Raw genomic sequence first — 17,331 nt, 5'->3', positions numbered from 1 at the left:
AGTATGCCAAGTGGGAGACGAAGTGTACCACTCAGGCGAGTGCCTTTGAGCAGGAGAAGAAGAATCTGGACGAGAAGGTCATCCAACTCCTCAAGAAGAAAGCAGCCCTTGAGCAGTACATTGAAGACTTCAGCGAGGAGATGAATGCGAAGCTCGCAGGTAGGACTTTCGGTCGAGTGAATCCCGCCTGCTTCCGAATTCTTGCAAGTGTTGACTCTTGTGTTGTTTCTGTTGACAGAATACTGCCCCAACGTGGAGCTGGAGACTGAAAGGATCGAGAGAGATATCTAGACCCTACAAGGTTGCATTGCTCGTCAATGACAAGGCTGCCCTGGCCATCCTTCGCTTGGAAGATCGTCTCGACAACGCCCTGGGGTACATCACTTGGCTGAGGGGCGATCGACAAGGAGCTGCAGCCAGAGGGGACCGCCTAGAATGATCTGGAATCGATGATGGCCCATCTGAACGAGATTCCCCACCGAGTGCAAGCATGCAAGAAATCAGCAGCCTACTGCGGAGCCGATGTTGCAATCTCGCTCATCTGTGTCCACTGCAAGGACGTGAATGAAGAGAAGCTGAAGTCCCTCAAGGTCGCTAACACGAAGAAACTCAAGTTTGAGGACTTCATGGAGACGTTCATTGAAGCCACCACTCGGATTGTAGACGGTGTCGACTTGGACACCTTCATCGGCACAGCCAGTCCTTGGCCCGATGCGTAATCTAAAACTCTTAGTCCCGGATGAATTTGCCTTGGTATGTGATACGTATCCAACATATTTATAAATTTTTATTGTTTCATGCTATTATAGTATCAATCTTGAATGTTTTATATGCAATTACAAGCAATTATATATCATGTTTTGGGACTAACCTATTAACTTACTACCCAGTGCCAGTTATTGTTTTTTGCCTGTTTTTGGTTTTTCAGAATATCAGTACCAAACGAAGTCTAAATGACACGAAACTTTTTGAAGATTTTTTTCTGTACAACAGAGGTGCTCAAGGAACAATTGCAGCGGGCTCAAACAAGGATCAAACAATATGCTGCTCAAAATAGGTCTGAAAAAACCTTCTTTGTGTGTGTGTGTGTGGGGGGGGGGGGTAGATTCAAGATTCAGTATATCTAAAGTTGGGGAACCTGTCAGCACTACGGTGCAAGCGCTTACGGATACAAGTGATGGGGCAAACAGCTGCCATGGCAGCGGTTCAGAGAAGGGTGCCATGGCAGCAGAGATCGACTGTCCGGGCAAGGATTCAGAGATAAGCAGCGACAGTGGCCGAAGGAAGGCGGAGCGTAGCTGGCCAATGGGCCCGGGTGACAGCTGGAAAGTAGCTAGTGTGTGCGTGAGCGGTGGGTTAAACCGCAGACGTCTCATGTATCAGTTTATTGAAGAAAATAAAATAGAAACTATTTTCCCCTTGCCTCCCTTCTTCCTTCCCAAGCTATCTTCTCCCTCACCTACCCCGATCTAGTGGATCTCTACGATCCATGGCCATCACACGAAGGTGCTGCGGCCGATCGTCACCAGCGGTGAAGGAGGCGTGTGGTACAAGAGCGCGACGATGGAGGAGCTGCTCCGGGACTACAGGGCCAAGGGCCTCGGCACCTCCGCGCTCGACCACTTCAGGATCTGAATGGAGCGCAGATAGTGTATCTTCAGTTTACTTCCTCTCCTGTTTAATTGTTTGTTTGTTTTTTTGCGGAAACGTGTTTAATTGTTTTGTGATCGGCATATATTCGTGTGCTTGGATTCTGTATCTAATTACATCGTTATTTTACTTTTCTATAAAGGACCCTCTTTATGTCAAATTCCTCATAGCACGTATGATAATTTCTTCAAAAACACATGGCGAGTTTTGGCAACACAAATCTTGTTCGCTTGAAGGAATTGACAAACTCCCGACAAATAAATTGCTGTGAAAAACGTTCGTTCTGCCATGGACCCCAACGAACGTTCGCTGAAGAGCACTACCGTTTCTAAAAAGGTATGGATTAATTGGACACTCGATCAAGGCATATTTCATGCATGGTAAGAAAACAGACAGTAAAACAATTTTATTAGCATGAGATGAAGAAACTAAGAGACTCGGCCTGCGTCACTGATTCACTCTATCCTTCCTCTATCTCTGTATGTAATGTATCCAGTTAACTCAAACATATATATCTCCAACTAAAAAACTGTTCAAAACTTCCGTGGCATATTATGGCCACAATCTAATCCCACGTGTGAACAACAGTTTGTAAAGGCTGTGATTACGCTACAAACACCCACCAGCACGTACAGCTTCGTCTCACACGGCAACAGGCCGCTTCGGAGGAGGGTGGCGCTGTGCCACGAGCCTCGACGCCATTCTCCTCCTGAAGAGCAGGTAGAGGGCAAGCAGGAAAAACAGGACCAGGAGATACAGCCAGAGGTAAGCTTCCCGGAGGAGGAACGGCTTGTTGCTGCCACCGTCATCGTTGCAACTGCAGCCGCAGTCATTGCGCAGAGGCTTGGCTCCCTTGAGGGCTCCGTATGGGTCCAAGATGAAGTCCAGATTCATGGCTTCGCGCCCCAGCATGATATGTGTTCTTTTTGGTCTGAAGCCTTCCATCGATGCCACGACTGACAGTAATAAAAGAAAGCCCGTGTGGGGTTACCAATGGATTAGCTTCATCTATCCAAGATTTTCTAGTGAAAATTTAGATAAAGAAAAGGAGATTAGGCCAAGTGAGGACTGAGGAGACATCCCCAACCATGTTTAATACATGCAGGCTATCTAACCATATCTGTAAATGATGTTTTGGACAGAAGGAGCATACAAAGCCTACCTTCATAGCTCTGACCAGGTGCAAGCATCCGATGGTAATTGCCAAAAGTTCCGCTGGCATTTATCTATGATCAAGCACAGGACGAGTATTAGGATCTCTCAAATGATAAACCCAAAAATTTCAGCATAAATTTGCCAGTTCATCCATAAGACCACAAAATAATCCATTTGCATTCAGGATCCAAATGTCACTTATATATACCTCACTGGATATAGGTTAAGGTTGCCAAATAATCTCACCTTCGAATCAATTCCCTTAACCATGAGTGAGCCTGGTATAGGACGGCCAGTATCTGCAGCAAATATCCTTCCATGAACTCCTGTCTGAAACAAGTGTTAATATAGTGCACACAGTGACAAACATTTTCTATGTCAACAAAAGAGAACAACAAGGAGCAAAACCCAAAGGAACAACTTCAATAACACTGGAAGGTACTATTTCAGAAGGGGCAGAGAATGAAATGATGACACAGTGCCTCAACCCAGACCCTGGTACAAACATGGTGGTTGAAGAACCCGGTGCCCCAACCCATATACTAACTGACACCATTTCACTTCAAATAGGGCGAGGTTGTTAATTATTTCTGGTGCATAACCATAGGAATCAAACACTAGGAACATCTTACCTTTACAAGGCTTGCAACAAGATTGAGCATGCTCAACTTATTTTGCTTCCATATGACAAGAAGCTGTAGCAGAAGATTATACAGAATATCAGAACAAAAACATGTCTACCAAGTGGTTTACAACAGCAGCAGCAGAAGCAGAAGCATAACAAGATGCAAAAGTACCTCAGATGCTTTTGGCCATTTTACATCACTAATTTCAAGGGTTAACTCAAAGCAGCCTCCGTGTATATAGTTCCAGTCTTGCATGCCACCATAAATTGGATACCTGCATCACAAACCATAAATTGCTATGTTCGGTCTTGAAAAGTACTAACACTCACTGGAATGTTAATACAACGAAAGTTCAATATGGAGTAGCAAAGCGATGCTAGTCTTTTTTTTCTTTACCACAGCGCTCCATTTGTAATTCCTCCTTCGAACTCCTTGCTCAATGACATGTTATAGTGTGACTGACTATACACTGACGCCATGTACCGGAATGTCTTGTCATCAGGACATCCATAATACTGTTTTCTGTAAGCAAGACAATCTATGTGAGAATGCAGTCTGAAACAAAGCAAGTTTGTGTTCCTAAAGACTAGTAGGTGAATGAAAAATAGCAAAACAAATGAAATAACTGCTATACTGAACAAAAACTCAGGCAAAAATATTGCATTACAAGATAACATTGTATGACATTAAAATCCAAGGGCTCCAACAGCGCCACTTACGATATATTGATTAACAGCCCATTATGTGCACGACTGTTGATCAGCTGCTCATAAAACTTTAGCTGTGTGCTGCTTATCTATCTTGATGGTCCTATAAATAAGAAAAGGTACATCTAACAAATCTATGGGGCATCAAGAGAATGTTACTGTTTAACAAGCATGGGTGGCCACGTGCAATCTAACCTCTGAATAAAGCACTTGCGAACATCAAAATTCAAGTACCAGCATTAGCAAGGACTCAAGTTGGCAAACACAAAATATGAATGTACTCCCTCCGATCCAAAATAAGTGTCATGGTTTTAGTTATTTTGGATCGGAGGGAGTACATCATTTGAGAAATATACTGACACATCTGTGGACAATCCTTGGTTAAAATCTTATTGCTGGGTTTTAGTAAGATATAGAGAAACAGGACATGCAAAAGTACTAGCAGGGGATCTTGAAACTGAATGTAAATTAGGAAACTGGCTACCTTGTATCTCTAGATCCATCCCATGGATAATTTGCAACAAGAGCACCCTGCAAAACTCAAATCAGGTGGCAATGGATGGCAATCAGTCAATCAGGAGCTAATTGGTAATGACGTAAGAACTATGTATCAGAATAATGTCCATGAAACAAAGGGTCATCTGAAAATGAAGAAAAGTTAGTGAATTCCTAGTATTGGACCTTCAACAATTAATCCTGAAAATGGATGGATGGTAGAGTGGTATACAGATGGCCCTTTTCTTTTACATGCATCCTAATCTTAAATACTGTAATTGGTATCCACCTATTTGTGAACATCACCTTTCTAGTATTAAAAACTGAAAAAATCTTCTACCATCTGCTATTGTTGTTATTTTTCTTCCTTAAACCAATTATGTTCGCACTTTAAGATCAAAAGGAAGTGCCCCAGAGGTGCCCAGAGGAATTACTAGGTTAAAAGAAACAGTTCCAGAACTACAGGGTCTGACCCGATCCAAAACATCCACTTTTAGACATTAATAGTATACATCGAAGCAAGAAAATTCTTCACCACATAGCAGATTGAGAAGAAATAAGACTAAATATAACAAGTTAACAACATCCAACCCATCAATTGCAGCGCAAATATGATTTGCCTATGCATTTTATTTTCTGTGAGAGAGATGATAAATTGAGCATAAAGTGATTAGAAGCAAAGTTAACAAATGACCACAACCACTCCATATAGCAGGCTGAGAATAGAAAAGACATAAGACAAAATAGGTTTGTCCTGGATATGACTTTTTGGGGCACACGAAATTTGGGGGCATTTTCATAAGCAGAACATGACAGTAACCCAGAAATAGAAACCGAGATGTGGCTCACTACTTGACAAAGTAGACTTGACCACAGAAACATAACTGGGCGGTCAACAAGATTTAAGTAATCAAATAATTTCACAAACAGCGTTAAGGGAAGAATAATTACCCCATGCAAACTAGCAGAGGCTGTGAAGTGTTCTTGCTTTATCCAGTTCATAATAGCTCTAGTTTCAGGTTGTCGGTGCTTAATATCATCGTTGAGGGGGAAAAACTGCCAGTAAAAAAATGAAAATTTAAATCGAACGGCTCTCCAAAAGATAAAGTGCAAAGGGGGTTATAGAACCTTCCATAAGGAAAATTAATGCATTGAGTACGTACTTGGTCAGGAAAGTCTCTGTTGAGATCAACATTGTTTGCATTACCACGCCTTCTAAGAGCAAATCCATCTGGATTCATTGATGGAAGTATATGAAGGTGCGTGTTCTCCACAATAAGAGTTGCCTACAAAATTAATTTAACAGCTAAGTTCTGAACATAGCATATTAGTATCAATTTCCATAAAACTGGTGGAAATATTTTGGAGTAAGTTTACATAACAGCTTTGTTCAGATAGAAAAAGTGAGCACATTATCTCCAATGTTAAAAAATATGTTGGACATTACATGATCCATAGCAATGCAACTAAAACAACATAATTCGCAGCATGTTTGAGAATCTAAATTTTGTTCCATAAATTAATTGATTTCTACTGTGGTTAGGTACTAAGTTTCCTTTTCATGTCATGTAACAAATTAATTGCAAAACCAAATTGTAAGTAGTTGGTCAGTCAAAAGCTCCATGGCTAAGCAAAGAGCATGTAGCATCTAGAGAACCTTACCAAAGGATCCTTCAGGTAGTTATCACACAGCCAATACGCAAGTTGCATGAGGACCTCTCTCCCAACAGGCTCATCGCCATGGACATTCCCAATGAACTGGAAATTTTCAAAACAAAAGCTACATCAAATTTATATTCTTGGTACTATTAACACTGAAATAGGAAAATGCCAACATAGATAGCTCTTACTTATATTATACTAAAAACTGAAATAAAAGAGTTCAAGCAAGTTAGCTGAACTATTGCCAACATAGCTATGTAAGCTAGTTTCTACAGGAAAATCATGGGTTTCAATTTTGGATGTGATTCCATTATAGCTTAGTTAACTCTCATCGACATAGGAAAAGGGGGTAACCCCATGAAAACTCACAAAGAAGAAGAGCAACTTAACAGAGTGTCAAGGAAGTCATTATAAATATGAAAGAAAAGACTCCCATTGCCATTGAGTCACAGCTGTTCTTTTAGAGCAGATGAGATAAAAGGAATGATAAAGCAAGATGGTCGGGTGGCTCAACTTATAAAACACTTCCTTTCAGAATTTTATAAAAACGACCCACTTCTTAAGGATAAAGAGGCCACAAACCTTGAATGCTGGTTCAGCTTCTTTTAGCCCAGGCTTGTCTGATATTTCAATGGCCCACTACAAGAGCAATCAGAAAAGTTATCCAGTATACAATTTTGACAACGAATAAAGCATTAAAGCTATCATCAGTAAGTTACATACCAATGGGGAACCATTTACACTCTTCCCGATGCTGATAACAGGTTTGTGTAATCCCTCAAAGAGAGAAGAAAGAATAGGTAAGTGAAGTTTGGATATATCATATATGAGCATACTAGATCTATCAGACAGGAGAGATTACAGTCCTACGCATTAAACTGATTATCGCAACCAGAAGATTAAGTTACACATACATAGTACTTTTGAAACTTGCTGCTGCAATCCAGAAGTTCACATATAATTAGACACGCCTTTTATGAATGGGCTTAGGTTTCGAATTTAACATGCAAAAAGACTACCTTTCAGTATTTTCCCTTCCATTTACTTTTACATTACCTATCTATCAGTGTAAGTATGAACTACTGAATCCCATAGTGATCAGCAATGCTTTTAATTCTATTGTCTACCCACCACAGTTGGATACCAACCAATCAAAGCAATATTTATATGTCACTGCTAAACAAATTGAGGACCCCAAAAAAATGGTCGAGAACTCATCGACAGGGAGCAAAGTCTTATACATCATATACCTGTATATCCTGGAGACATTAGCACAGCGCCTCCCAAAGTCTTGTACAGCACCCTCAAGTTCAGAGTTGCTCATATATCCGCGAACCATTTCATCCCTAAAGTTGATAGAAAAAGCATTGCATACATGTTTACAGCAAATTTTTTCGTGCAATAAAAACATGAATAGAAACTAAAAGCTCTGATTTAAAAACATACGTGATCTCAGGCATATCCTGAAGAAGACCGCGCGAAAATGCCCCATGTTTCTCAACGGCGATACCTGGTTGACAATAACAGATTATTACTTGGGTACGAAATAGCTGCGCATATCCTGAGAACCGAGTCCGCAAACTCGCAAAGTGTGATCAAAGCTGACTGGTGAAACAAGCTCGGAGACAGGGAGAAGATATACTAATTAATTGGTAATAATACTCTAGGAATCTAGCTTGACATATGCCAATTTATGACAGCTACTTATACTTATCCATTTTATTAGCCAGGTGGATGGTGTGGGCTTCACATCATAACTACGCAATCATCAGCCAGTCCAAAGCATAAGGCACTCATCATGCATCCAAGGTGCTCCTACTCCTCATAACTAACGACATTCCCAATCCGTGCAGGTTGTACCGAAACGAACTGAGCCCCAGGCACATCCGCACCAGCTAGGCTCGTGAATAACGGCAGCATCCCCCACCAAATCCACAAAATCGAGCCAACTAACGGATCCGCGTCCCACGAAGCTAGCTAGCTACCCGTCCGAGATCGATCGAGGCCCAGCACGGCGTCGTTGCCCCGGGAAATGGAATCCAGACGCCGCAGAGGGTGAGAGAGGAACCTGGCGACGGGTCGAGGCCGCCCCTCGCGGCGGCTTGGATGGGGAGCGAGGCGAAGGCGCGGAGGAGGACGACGAGGAGTAGGGGGAGGGGGAGGGAGCGCAGGCGCGGGATCGCCATGGCCGCCCTGCGGGATGGGGGGTGGCTGGCCGGCTGGGGTTGAGTGGCGTGCGCTTTTCCGTTTGACTCGCCCCCACCTCCACCCCCACCGGTAGTGGACACGATCCACACAAGGTGCAACGTTTATTATGTCCTTTAAATATAAAATCTGCAGCAAACCACAGCAGCACAAGTGGTCTAGTTATAGAATAGTACCCTGCCTACAGACCCGGGTTCGATTCTCGGCTGGTGCAGAATTGGTTTTTGCTTTTTATATGTTTCTTCAACATTTTTCCAATAAGCACAAAAATGGTTTGGTTTTAATAAATTGTTTATTCAACATTTTACCAATAAGCACAAAATATTTAGTTTTAATAAATTCAGAAACGCTTCAATCACCTGACTGAAAAAAGCTTGCCGGTTGCAACATTGTTTGGGTTTCATGAAACATGCCCAATATTGTGATGCCAAATTGCAACGTCACTATTATTTGCAAAATATGGCCACAATGTTGCTTTGCAAAGCAGGAGGGTCCACGACACTCGGAGTCTCGGAGCCATGGCTGATCTGACAGCCAGGGAGGCGGTGTTATCAGCGGGATGATCTCGTAGCACAACCCTTTAAAGTTCTTTAGTAAAAATATTACTTTTCATATGCAAACAATAAAATGTTGCAATCACGGCATCAAAATCAAAAAGAAAATGTCAAAACCGATTTCAGCGATCGCCAGCAATATCTGCATCTATCTCACACTTCAAAGCAAGCTTCACTGGTTTAGCCACAATTTCTCTCAGTGATGCACCATTGCCATCTCAAGAAAATCAAATTAATTGTCCAATAGATAGTGGGGGAATGCAGATACAGAACCTTGGGGCAGTTTCACTTATTCCAGAGTGTATGTTTTTTTCAGAAGAATACAACGGAGAACAATGGGAAAAACTTCTCCAAAACAAAACCAAGTATAACTCTACTTGTAGAATTGTTCGGCACTTCTCCTCCAAAAAAATATAGTGCGGTGAGGCACAACATTCTGCGTATATGATCGTGCCAACTATGAAAATACGAGGCAAGCAAGCGCCGCCCGCCGTATGCTGTCCGCTTTCCATCAAGAACTAGCTTAACAGGGTGTGGCAGTACGGGTTTTTTTTTCTTCTCACACCAGGGTGCGAGTCCATGTTTTAGCACCACCAAAACATCCTGGAACACCAAGGTTCGCAGCACCAGCACCGCAGGACGGAGCATCTCGGCGTGAAATAAACCCCTTTGAACCGGCGGTTTAACCCTTGGGCACAGGAGCAACGACAGCAGTGGTGCTACGCTGCACGGTGAAAAACGTCAGTATGTACTTGGTGAACAAGGAGTGAAAGCCTGCAATGCAACAGAAAAGGGATAAGGCGAAGCTACTCTGGAAGCTGGACATATATGATGTGCAAAAATCGTGTGACCAAAACTCACCTTTCAGGAAGGAAGATGACTACACGAGGCTACGACACTAAAGTACAGCTCGTCTACTTTGAACTAGAGACCTTTAGTAGCTCATGGAATGCCTCTTGGGGAATATCGACGGATCCAACACGTTTCATGCGCTTCTTCCCTTCCTTTTGCTTCTCTAGCAACTTCTTTTTGCGGGTGATATCACCACCATAGCACTTGGCCAGAACATTCTTTCTCATTGCTGACAGGCTGGAAATGACACAAGACAACATGCTCAATTATGTACCTGTCAAATGCACATGTTTTTACTTAAGAAAATAAAAGAGTACTCCAGCTAAGCTAACCTGATACCGAACAGAATATTTTTCATGTAACTGAATAATGCTATGGGCAGTTGAAAATAAATTAGAACTGGGTGACTAACTAGTACTCCAAGCTAGGGAGTCCTAACAAGCTATCTGGACCTATTTCACATGTTTCATGACCAAAATACAGAATAGGACGAGACACTGAACCATGGGACTGATGTACAAAGGCTGATTGGTCATGATATACAAGCAGATCTTTTTAGGCCAATGGAAAGGTTAAGATGGAACCATTATCAAGTCAGACAAAGAACTCAATGAAAACCATAGTTTAAAAAGGCGCGCCTAGGCGGGGGCTTAAGTGCACGTAGGCTAGGCTCTAGGCGATAGCAAAACGCCTAGCACTTAAGTGTGCTTCATCTGCGCATAAGTGTGCACTTTGGTCAGAAAGCACAAGATGGTGGCAATACGCACAATTAACACCTACCGCTTTTTTAAATGTGATGAAAACTATAAAAGAAAAATCAAAACCACTTCCCATGACACTAAATTCTAAGGAACAGCTGGTGTTCCAATGAACATACTCATTCAGGCAAACTACAAGCCTGAAATTGAATGGATAAATCCGACTTTACTCCGAACTGAAAATGCATTTCATGTTAATAACTATATACTTATTCGCAGAAAAGTTCAATTCCTAAATAGCTATAGATGCACTTGCAAATACAGTGAAGTGCATACAAATGTTAAATTCGAAGCACTTCAAATGAACACAAATCTTTTAACAAAAATAATGAAGGAATGATGTACTCCCTCCATTCCTAAACTACCAAAACGTCTTATATTTGGGAACGGAGGGAGTAGTATTCAAGAAAACTAAAGCAGAACTACTCCCTCCGTTCCAAATTACTTGTCGGAGAAATGGATGTATCTAGAACTAAAATACATCTAGATACATCCATACCTGTGACAAGTAATTCGGAACGGAGGGAGTAATATCTTACGTTTCCCTTGCAATAACCTTTGAACCAATTGCTGCTTGTATAGTGATCTCAAACATTTGCCTGCACAATGAGAGACCAAAGAGTTACAAAATGAACTTAAGTGGAAAGAGTGGCTAAAGGAAATAAAGTGTCTCCAATCAGCACAAGGATAAAAAAAATTGTTGCAACAGCATTTTACCCAATACCGAAATCCACTTTTTTCTGCTTCACAATCCTCTTTTCTAATGAAACTACATTCCCCTTCCAATTGTGTAATTTATAGAGTCGTGAGAGTGCTCAGAAACAATCTAATCAAAGAGCACTGGCCAGTGACCATCATTGGGCATGAACTATACGTGACAAAAAATATAAATTTTCACACTGCAATGATTTTTTACTCAGTACACAAGAAAAAAGTAATACAGCAAGTCTAGTGTTGTGCATTCAGAGTTACCCACTGCTGAAGGAAATATAAGTTATGGCTGATTGCTTTAGCTAATTATTGGAATTGAACACAAGCATCACTTAAGGAGACAAAGTTCAACTTCAAACTTCACCCGATGGTTAGACAGATGTAGGATCTAGATTCGCCAAGCTCATGATTTTTTATATAAATTCCTATAGACATAACTTGTTCATTTTACACATCAGAGTCCCAAAACAAGGAGCATAATGGATACCTTTCTATAAATTTCTTCAGCTTGTCCACTAATTCTCTTCCAACCTTCTGAGCTTTTTGGTTATGGATTATAGTAGCCATAGCATCAACAGGCTGGCCGTTAAGTAGAATATCCATCTTAACAAGATCAGATTTTTGATACCTGTTGAAATGAAATTAAGTTAGTGTAACAAGAACCAGAAATAGTGATACGAAGCTGTCACATTTTTTTTCCTTTTCCATCATAGAAGAAATTCCTATGTGCTACTTGAATAGCCATCTCACATCGAATGTAAATAATTTGTACACCACTTGACTAATTAATCAAGTGAGTGGAAACAGTTTAAGTCATTTAACGACTCGAACAGTTACTAGTCAAATAGTCACCGGGAGATGTTCCCTGAAACATAAGATGTCTAGAGCAAAAATTTGTTCACGTAGGTACTTAGTAGGCTGGATTAGAGACCTGCACTAGGGGTCATATTCATAAGCAAGGCCAACAACTTTCAAGAAACAAAGGGGGTATAAAATGTTCAACGGAAAAGACTGACCAGAGCACAGGAATACGATGAGCCACAACCTTACAACCATACTCATATTCGTTTTCATCTCAAAATCTCGAAAAATGACAAAACCAGTAGTGTAACCAGACCTTATCTGATTTTTTAAATTGAAAATGATACATACTCAGAGTCTTCATAGTCAAAAGTAGCATAGCCAGATGTTATGCTTTTCAACTCATTGTAGAAGTCCACAATGATCTCCCTCAAAGGTAATCGGTACTTCAATAAAGCTCTATTACTGCATCAAACATAGCCACAATGAGCAAAAACAAAAAACATTTACTTAAAAAAAATGTGATTTTGGGGGAAACAATTACGCATCAATGAATGTATATTCTTGCTGTTCACCCCTCCTTTCCGAACAAAGCATAATTACAGGCCCAACATACCTAAAAGAAATGGTTGATCATCATCACTCTTCCTAGTTGTAAATGGAACAGGAAAACTAATGAGAAAGGAAGCAGATCTTACTCACTAGGAATAATAATTGTTGCAATGACTGTTGGCTCCCAGCAGGCCGTTATACGTTTTCCAGCATTGAAAGACAAGGCCGCAGGGTTCTCAATTTGCACCTTGCTGAACAAAACAATCAAGCTCAGATATCCTAGCAGAGAACAAGTATAATATCATTGTAAATGCTCACCTTTCATCACCATATTCAAAGATATATGGTACAGTTGGTATGGTGGATATGACTTGAGCTCCATATTCCTGTACAAAATGCAGTGGCAAAATAAATCTCATGAATGATGGCTTCCCGTAGAAATAGTTACATCAGATGATGCAAGAACACCGCCACCATCTTTTTTCCATCAATTTCTCGGTGAGAGCAGAAGTGCATGCATGTGGTCCAATTGAGAAAAAAAAGGCTCCATTATTGAATTGTGACATAGGTGGATAGATATTGCAATCCTAAGTGGGTGTAATTATGCAAAGTAAATTCGTTTGAATCCTAAATCCACACAACAAAAATGATAACAATTCCTCTTCCGGGGCTAAAGGAACCACAAAACCTTCGGGGTATTGATTACTAAAAATGAGCTATCATGCAACTAAACAATAGAATCGCTGAAAGGTGTTCACTGCTTTTCTTAACAAAAGAGTTTGCCTTAATACACACATGGATCCTGATGCACTAACAAAATACCTCTTTTGGCAGGTATTATATCCAATGTACTGAAAACAGGTCTACTAGGCCTCATATTATGCCGTATACTCATGCTGGGTACCCTCGCCAGTTACAAGTAGGTAAACAGGTTTAGTAACAGGCCAATTAATCAGTATAATCAGCCATAATAGGCAAGATAGACCTCCTTACAATCGACTAGCAGGAGCTTAACTGGCCTCTTCCAGTAATAGGGACGCAAATTTTCCTACGAGTGTATACTGGCCTATTTTTGGTGTTCGAAAGAACTCGTGGTGGTATTAATTAAGTGCAAAGCTGTTTACAGCTATGTACAATAAAACTTATAGTTACATGCCACCAATAAACTGAAAATTGTTTGCAAAAGTAATAGCAAAACTATACTTGTTCAAGCCGTTGATGAAACACATCCATGTGCAGCAATCCTAGGAAACCACATCTGAAAAGATACACATGATACAAACTCTTGTACGGATCAATAATGAATTGAGGCATGTTTGGACACTTGATAGCATGTGATCAACGGAAGGGGAATATACTGAGCATGCAGAAAAGCTTATACCTGAAACCCATGCCAAGTGCAGTGCTTGTCTCTTTTGTAACAGACACGCTGGCATCATTACATGTTAGCTTCTCAATTGCATGGCTAAGAGCCTCAAAGTCAGAACCATCAGCTGGGTATACACCAGAGAAGACCATGTGTCTCACAGGCTTGAAACCTAAATGACTATTTTACATGATGTCACATAATACCACAAAAGAAAAACTACGAAAAAAAGTGCATGTAGAACTGTCAATAAATTAAATGAGGTGTTCCCAGGGCCCAACTATTAAATTAATCAGATGATAAAAAATGATTTCAGGAGGGTCTGGAATCCCATACCAGGAAGTGGTTCAACGATAGTCTTAGCCTGATGAAGAGTATCACCAATCCGTGCTTCTTTAGTTGAACGCATTCCAGTTATAACATATCCAACTTGTCCAGTGTAAAGCACTCCGGTAGGGGTAAGCTCAGGATGCATAATGCCAACATCAAAGACTTCATATGTGCGACCAGTCGCAGCTGATGAAATCTTATCTCCCTTGCGCATCGCACCATCAACAATAGCAACATGACATATCACCCCTTTGTATTCATCGTAGTATGAATCTAAGAGCAGCATTCGTACAGGTGAATCACAATTCCCAGGTGGGCAAGGTATACGCTCAATAACAGCAGGTAGCACCTGGCTAAGGCCTTGACCAGTTTTGGCAGAAGTGAGCAGAGCTTCACTTGGATCAATGTCAAATAACCTCTTCAACTGGGCCTTTACATTATCTGGGTCAGCAGTAGGCTGATCAATCTTGTTAATGACAGGAATAATGCTAAGGTTTGACTCAAATGCAAGGTAAAAATTTGCAATTGTTTGTGCCTGTACACCTTGGGCTGCATCAACTACTAAAAGAGCACCCTGGCAAGCTGCTAGGGACCTGGAGACCTCATAGCTGAAATCCACATGGCCTGGAGTATCAATCAGGTTAAGCAAATAGCTTGAAGTATCTGTCCCATGGGAGTCGGGATTTTCCACTGTATGCTTGTAGAACATAGTCGCAGTTTGGGCTTTGACGGTGATGCCCCTTTCTTTCTCTACCTGTTGATACCAGATATAAATGTTGCAATAAAGGGCTGAAAGTATAAAACTATACAGCAGGGATTTATCCACCTCAGGAACAGGAGGAACTTTAGGAAAATAGGAATATTTAAGAAACAGGGTAAGTCGACAGTGAAGGTATGCCATTCATGCTAATATTACCATCCGGAAATAAGTAATGACACAAATGAGGAAGCCTAAAGAGAAACTAACTGCCCTCAACCATTTTGCAATTTAGAATGAAGAATTCCCAATGATAATTTTATCAAACTCCATATATTTACCAAATTCCATATCAAGCAAGAGCATATCTACTAACCCCTGTATAGCCCAATGTACTGATAAAAAAATGCTAATAATCTTCCTATAACTTTCTTAGCACACACGGTAGGTTAAATTAGTAGTTACCATATGAATACTTTTTATTGGTTCGTTCCCTTGTCTTTTATAAATCCATCTCAGTTTTTGTGGCTGCGGGTTTGTATGGCGACTGATGTGCCACATAATTTGGATTTTTTTTATTAGTTTCATAGCAACATGCAGGTATTCAGCTAGAATAATATGTAACTGTATGTTGTAAGGTTGTTATCTCTGACGCATTTATTAACACTTGAAAGGAAATCATCCTTTTATCAAAGTCGTGACGTTGCTGGTACTGCTGTTCTACCATGTACGAACTTCAAAATTAGGACCGCATCATTGCAATATGTTTCCTCACTCGGTGAAATTAAGTAAGAGCTAACATTTCAATAAAATTGCTCGTGTTTCGAGAGGGGGGGGGGGGGGGGGGGGGGGGGGGGGGGTCGCGTCGCACCTGCAGCTTGTCGAGGTACTGAGCGCCATGGCCCTTCTGGATGGTGCCGGTGAGCTCCAGCAGCCGGTCGGCGAGCGTGGACTTGCCGTGGTCGACGTGCGCGATGATGGAGAAATTCCGGATCCGCTCCGGCGGGTACTGCCCCAGCTCCGACGCCGACACGCCGGGGCGGGGGCGGTGCTCCGGCGACGCCTGGGAGGACAGGAGGCGCTCGGGGAGCACAATCGTACGGGAGGGGGAGGGGGCGTTGGCCAGCTTGCGGACGGCGCTGCGGGCGGCCCGCCGGAGCGCGGCGGCGCCGGCCATGCGGAACCGCGGGGCGGCGGGGGCTAGGGTTCTGAGAAGGATTTTGGCGAGAAGGGCTTGACCGAGGAGTGGGTGGAAGCGGTGTATAGACCAGAAAAATGTTTGTGAAGACTGTAAAGGTGGACCAGTTTGCATTTGTTTTTCTAGAAAAGATCATTATGGCTAGCTTTATTAAAATTAAACAACGCTTACATCGTCCGTCAAAAATTCAGAAATAAAAGCTGAAGGTGAGTCCAACCACAAATTTGATGGATCAACACTTTCATTCTGCGCTAGCACATGAGCCATCATATTTGATTCGCGGTTACAATGCTCAATAATGGTGGCAGGTCCGAAATTAACTAACAATAAACGACTTTCTTCAAGAATTGGACGTGCCACCATTGAGTATCCAGAGTTTTGCTGGAGAGCCTCCACTAATATCAGACTTTGCAGCACCCCGTAGACAACATTTTACAAAGAGTGGGGGCATCTTTGATTTAAAAGATTTTTTTATAATACTCCCTTTGTCCCATAAACACTCTTATATTATGGGACTGAGGAAGTAATTTTGAAGAATTGCAATCCTTAGAAATTTTTCTTACGCTGGTAGTTTGATTCATAAGATTAATTTCTACGTAAATTTTTCCTGACAATACCTCATATATATTTTTTGAAAAGCCAACCTCTCAAACTTTGACCAAGTCTGTTGAGAAAATCATTTACATCTAAAATGTCAAATATATATTATTAGTTTCATCATAAGATATAGTTTCATACTTTATATATTTTGTATTGTAGATACAGATATTTTTATCTATACTAGTAATAATGTACGTGCAATGCACGTTTATATTAGGTAGGATATTAGTTGCACGTTATATTAGGTAAGATATATCTGTTGCACGTTGACATTTAGTAGTATATCAATTACTTTTTCGCGGGAATGGTAGGATATTAATTACATGGCAGATTTCATGGGATAGCTTTAAGTCAAAACGTGTTTATAACCAATAGCAGTGGTGGCTAATTAGAGTGTTAAACGTGTTTGGTG

General features: G+C 41.3%; 2 protein-coding genes across 5 annotated transcripts; both read right to left on the bottom strand.

Moving 5' to 3' along the window:
* Window positions 1–2,041: 2,041 nt before the first annotated feature.
* Window positions 2,042–8,569, bottom strand: LOC125520847 (carboxypeptidase SOL1-like). Of its 3 annotated transcripts, XM_048685879.1 has the most exons (15): window positions 8,364–8,569; window positions 7,742–7,805; window positions 7,546–7,641; window positions 7,019–7,049; window positions 6,878–6,934; window positions 6,296–6,391; window positions 5,797–5,919; window positions 5,585–5,689; window positions 4,623–4,669; window positions 3,828–3,953; window positions 3,603–3,705; window positions 3,438–3,500; window positions 3,052–3,135; window positions 2,813–2,876; window positions 2,042–2,606 (listed from the first exon to the last, which is right to left on the bottom strand). In XM_048685879.1, the coding sequence occupies exons 1-15, from the start codon at window positions 8,479–8,481 to the stop codon at window positions 2,293–2,295; spliced, it is 1,491 nt and encodes a 496-aa protein (XP_048541836.1). In that variant the 5' UTR covers window positions 8,482–8,569; the 3' UTR covers window positions 2,042–2,292. The 3 variants fall into 3 exon arrangements, with proteins under 3 accessions (XP_048541836.1, XP_048541837.1, XP_048541838.1); XM_048685880.1 differs by lacking the exon at window positions 8,364–8,569 and having other exon boundaries at window positions 7,019–7,072; window positions 7,742–7,790; XM_048685881.1 differs by lacking the exons at window positions 6,296–6,391; window positions 6,878–6,934; window positions 7,019–7,049; ... (1 more) ...; window positions 7,742–7,805; window positions 8,364–8,569 and having other exon boundaries at window positions 5,585–5,662; window positions 5,793–5,864.
* Window positions 8,570–9,319: 750 nt separating this feature from the next.
* Window positions 9,320–16,380, bottom strand: LOC125519232 (translation factor GUF1 homolog, mitochondrial). 2 transcript variants are annotated; one of them, XM_048684100.1, is made up of 12 exons: window positions 15,993–16,380; window positions 14,431–15,178; window positions 14,110–14,266; window positions 13,932–13,986; window positions 13,047–13,114; window positions 12,875–12,979; window positions 12,721–12,792; window positions 12,528–12,641; window positions 11,863–12,003; window positions 11,204–11,263; window positions 9,916–10,143; window positions 9,320–9,828 (listed from the first exon to the last, which is right to left on the bottom strand). In XM_048684100.1, the coding sequence occupies exons 1-11, from the start codon at window positions 16,296–16,298 to the stop codon at window positions 9,969–9,971; spliced, it is 2,001 nt and encodes a 666-aa protein (XP_048540057.1). In that variant the 5' UTR covers window positions 16,299–16,380; the 3' UTR covers window positions 9,320–9,828; window positions 9,916–9,968. The 2 variants fall into 2 exon arrangements, with proteins under 2 accessions (XP_048540057.1, XP_048540058.1); XM_048684101.1 differs by having other exon boundaries at window positions 9,320–9,778.
* Window positions 16,381–17,331: the final 951 nt, after the last annotated feature.

The sequence above is a fragment of the Triticum urartu genome, chromosome 7 (genome assembly GCF_003073215.2).
Source record: "Triticum urartu cultivar G1812 chromosome 7, Tu2.1, whole genome shotgun sequence".
Taxonomy (NCBI): domain Eukaryota; kingdom Viridiplantae; phylum Streptophyta; class Magnoliopsida; order Poales; family Poaceae; genus Triticum; species Triticum urartu.
Note: the sequence above shows the minus strand (reverse complement) of the source record. Positions and strands in the feature narration are given on the sequence as shown.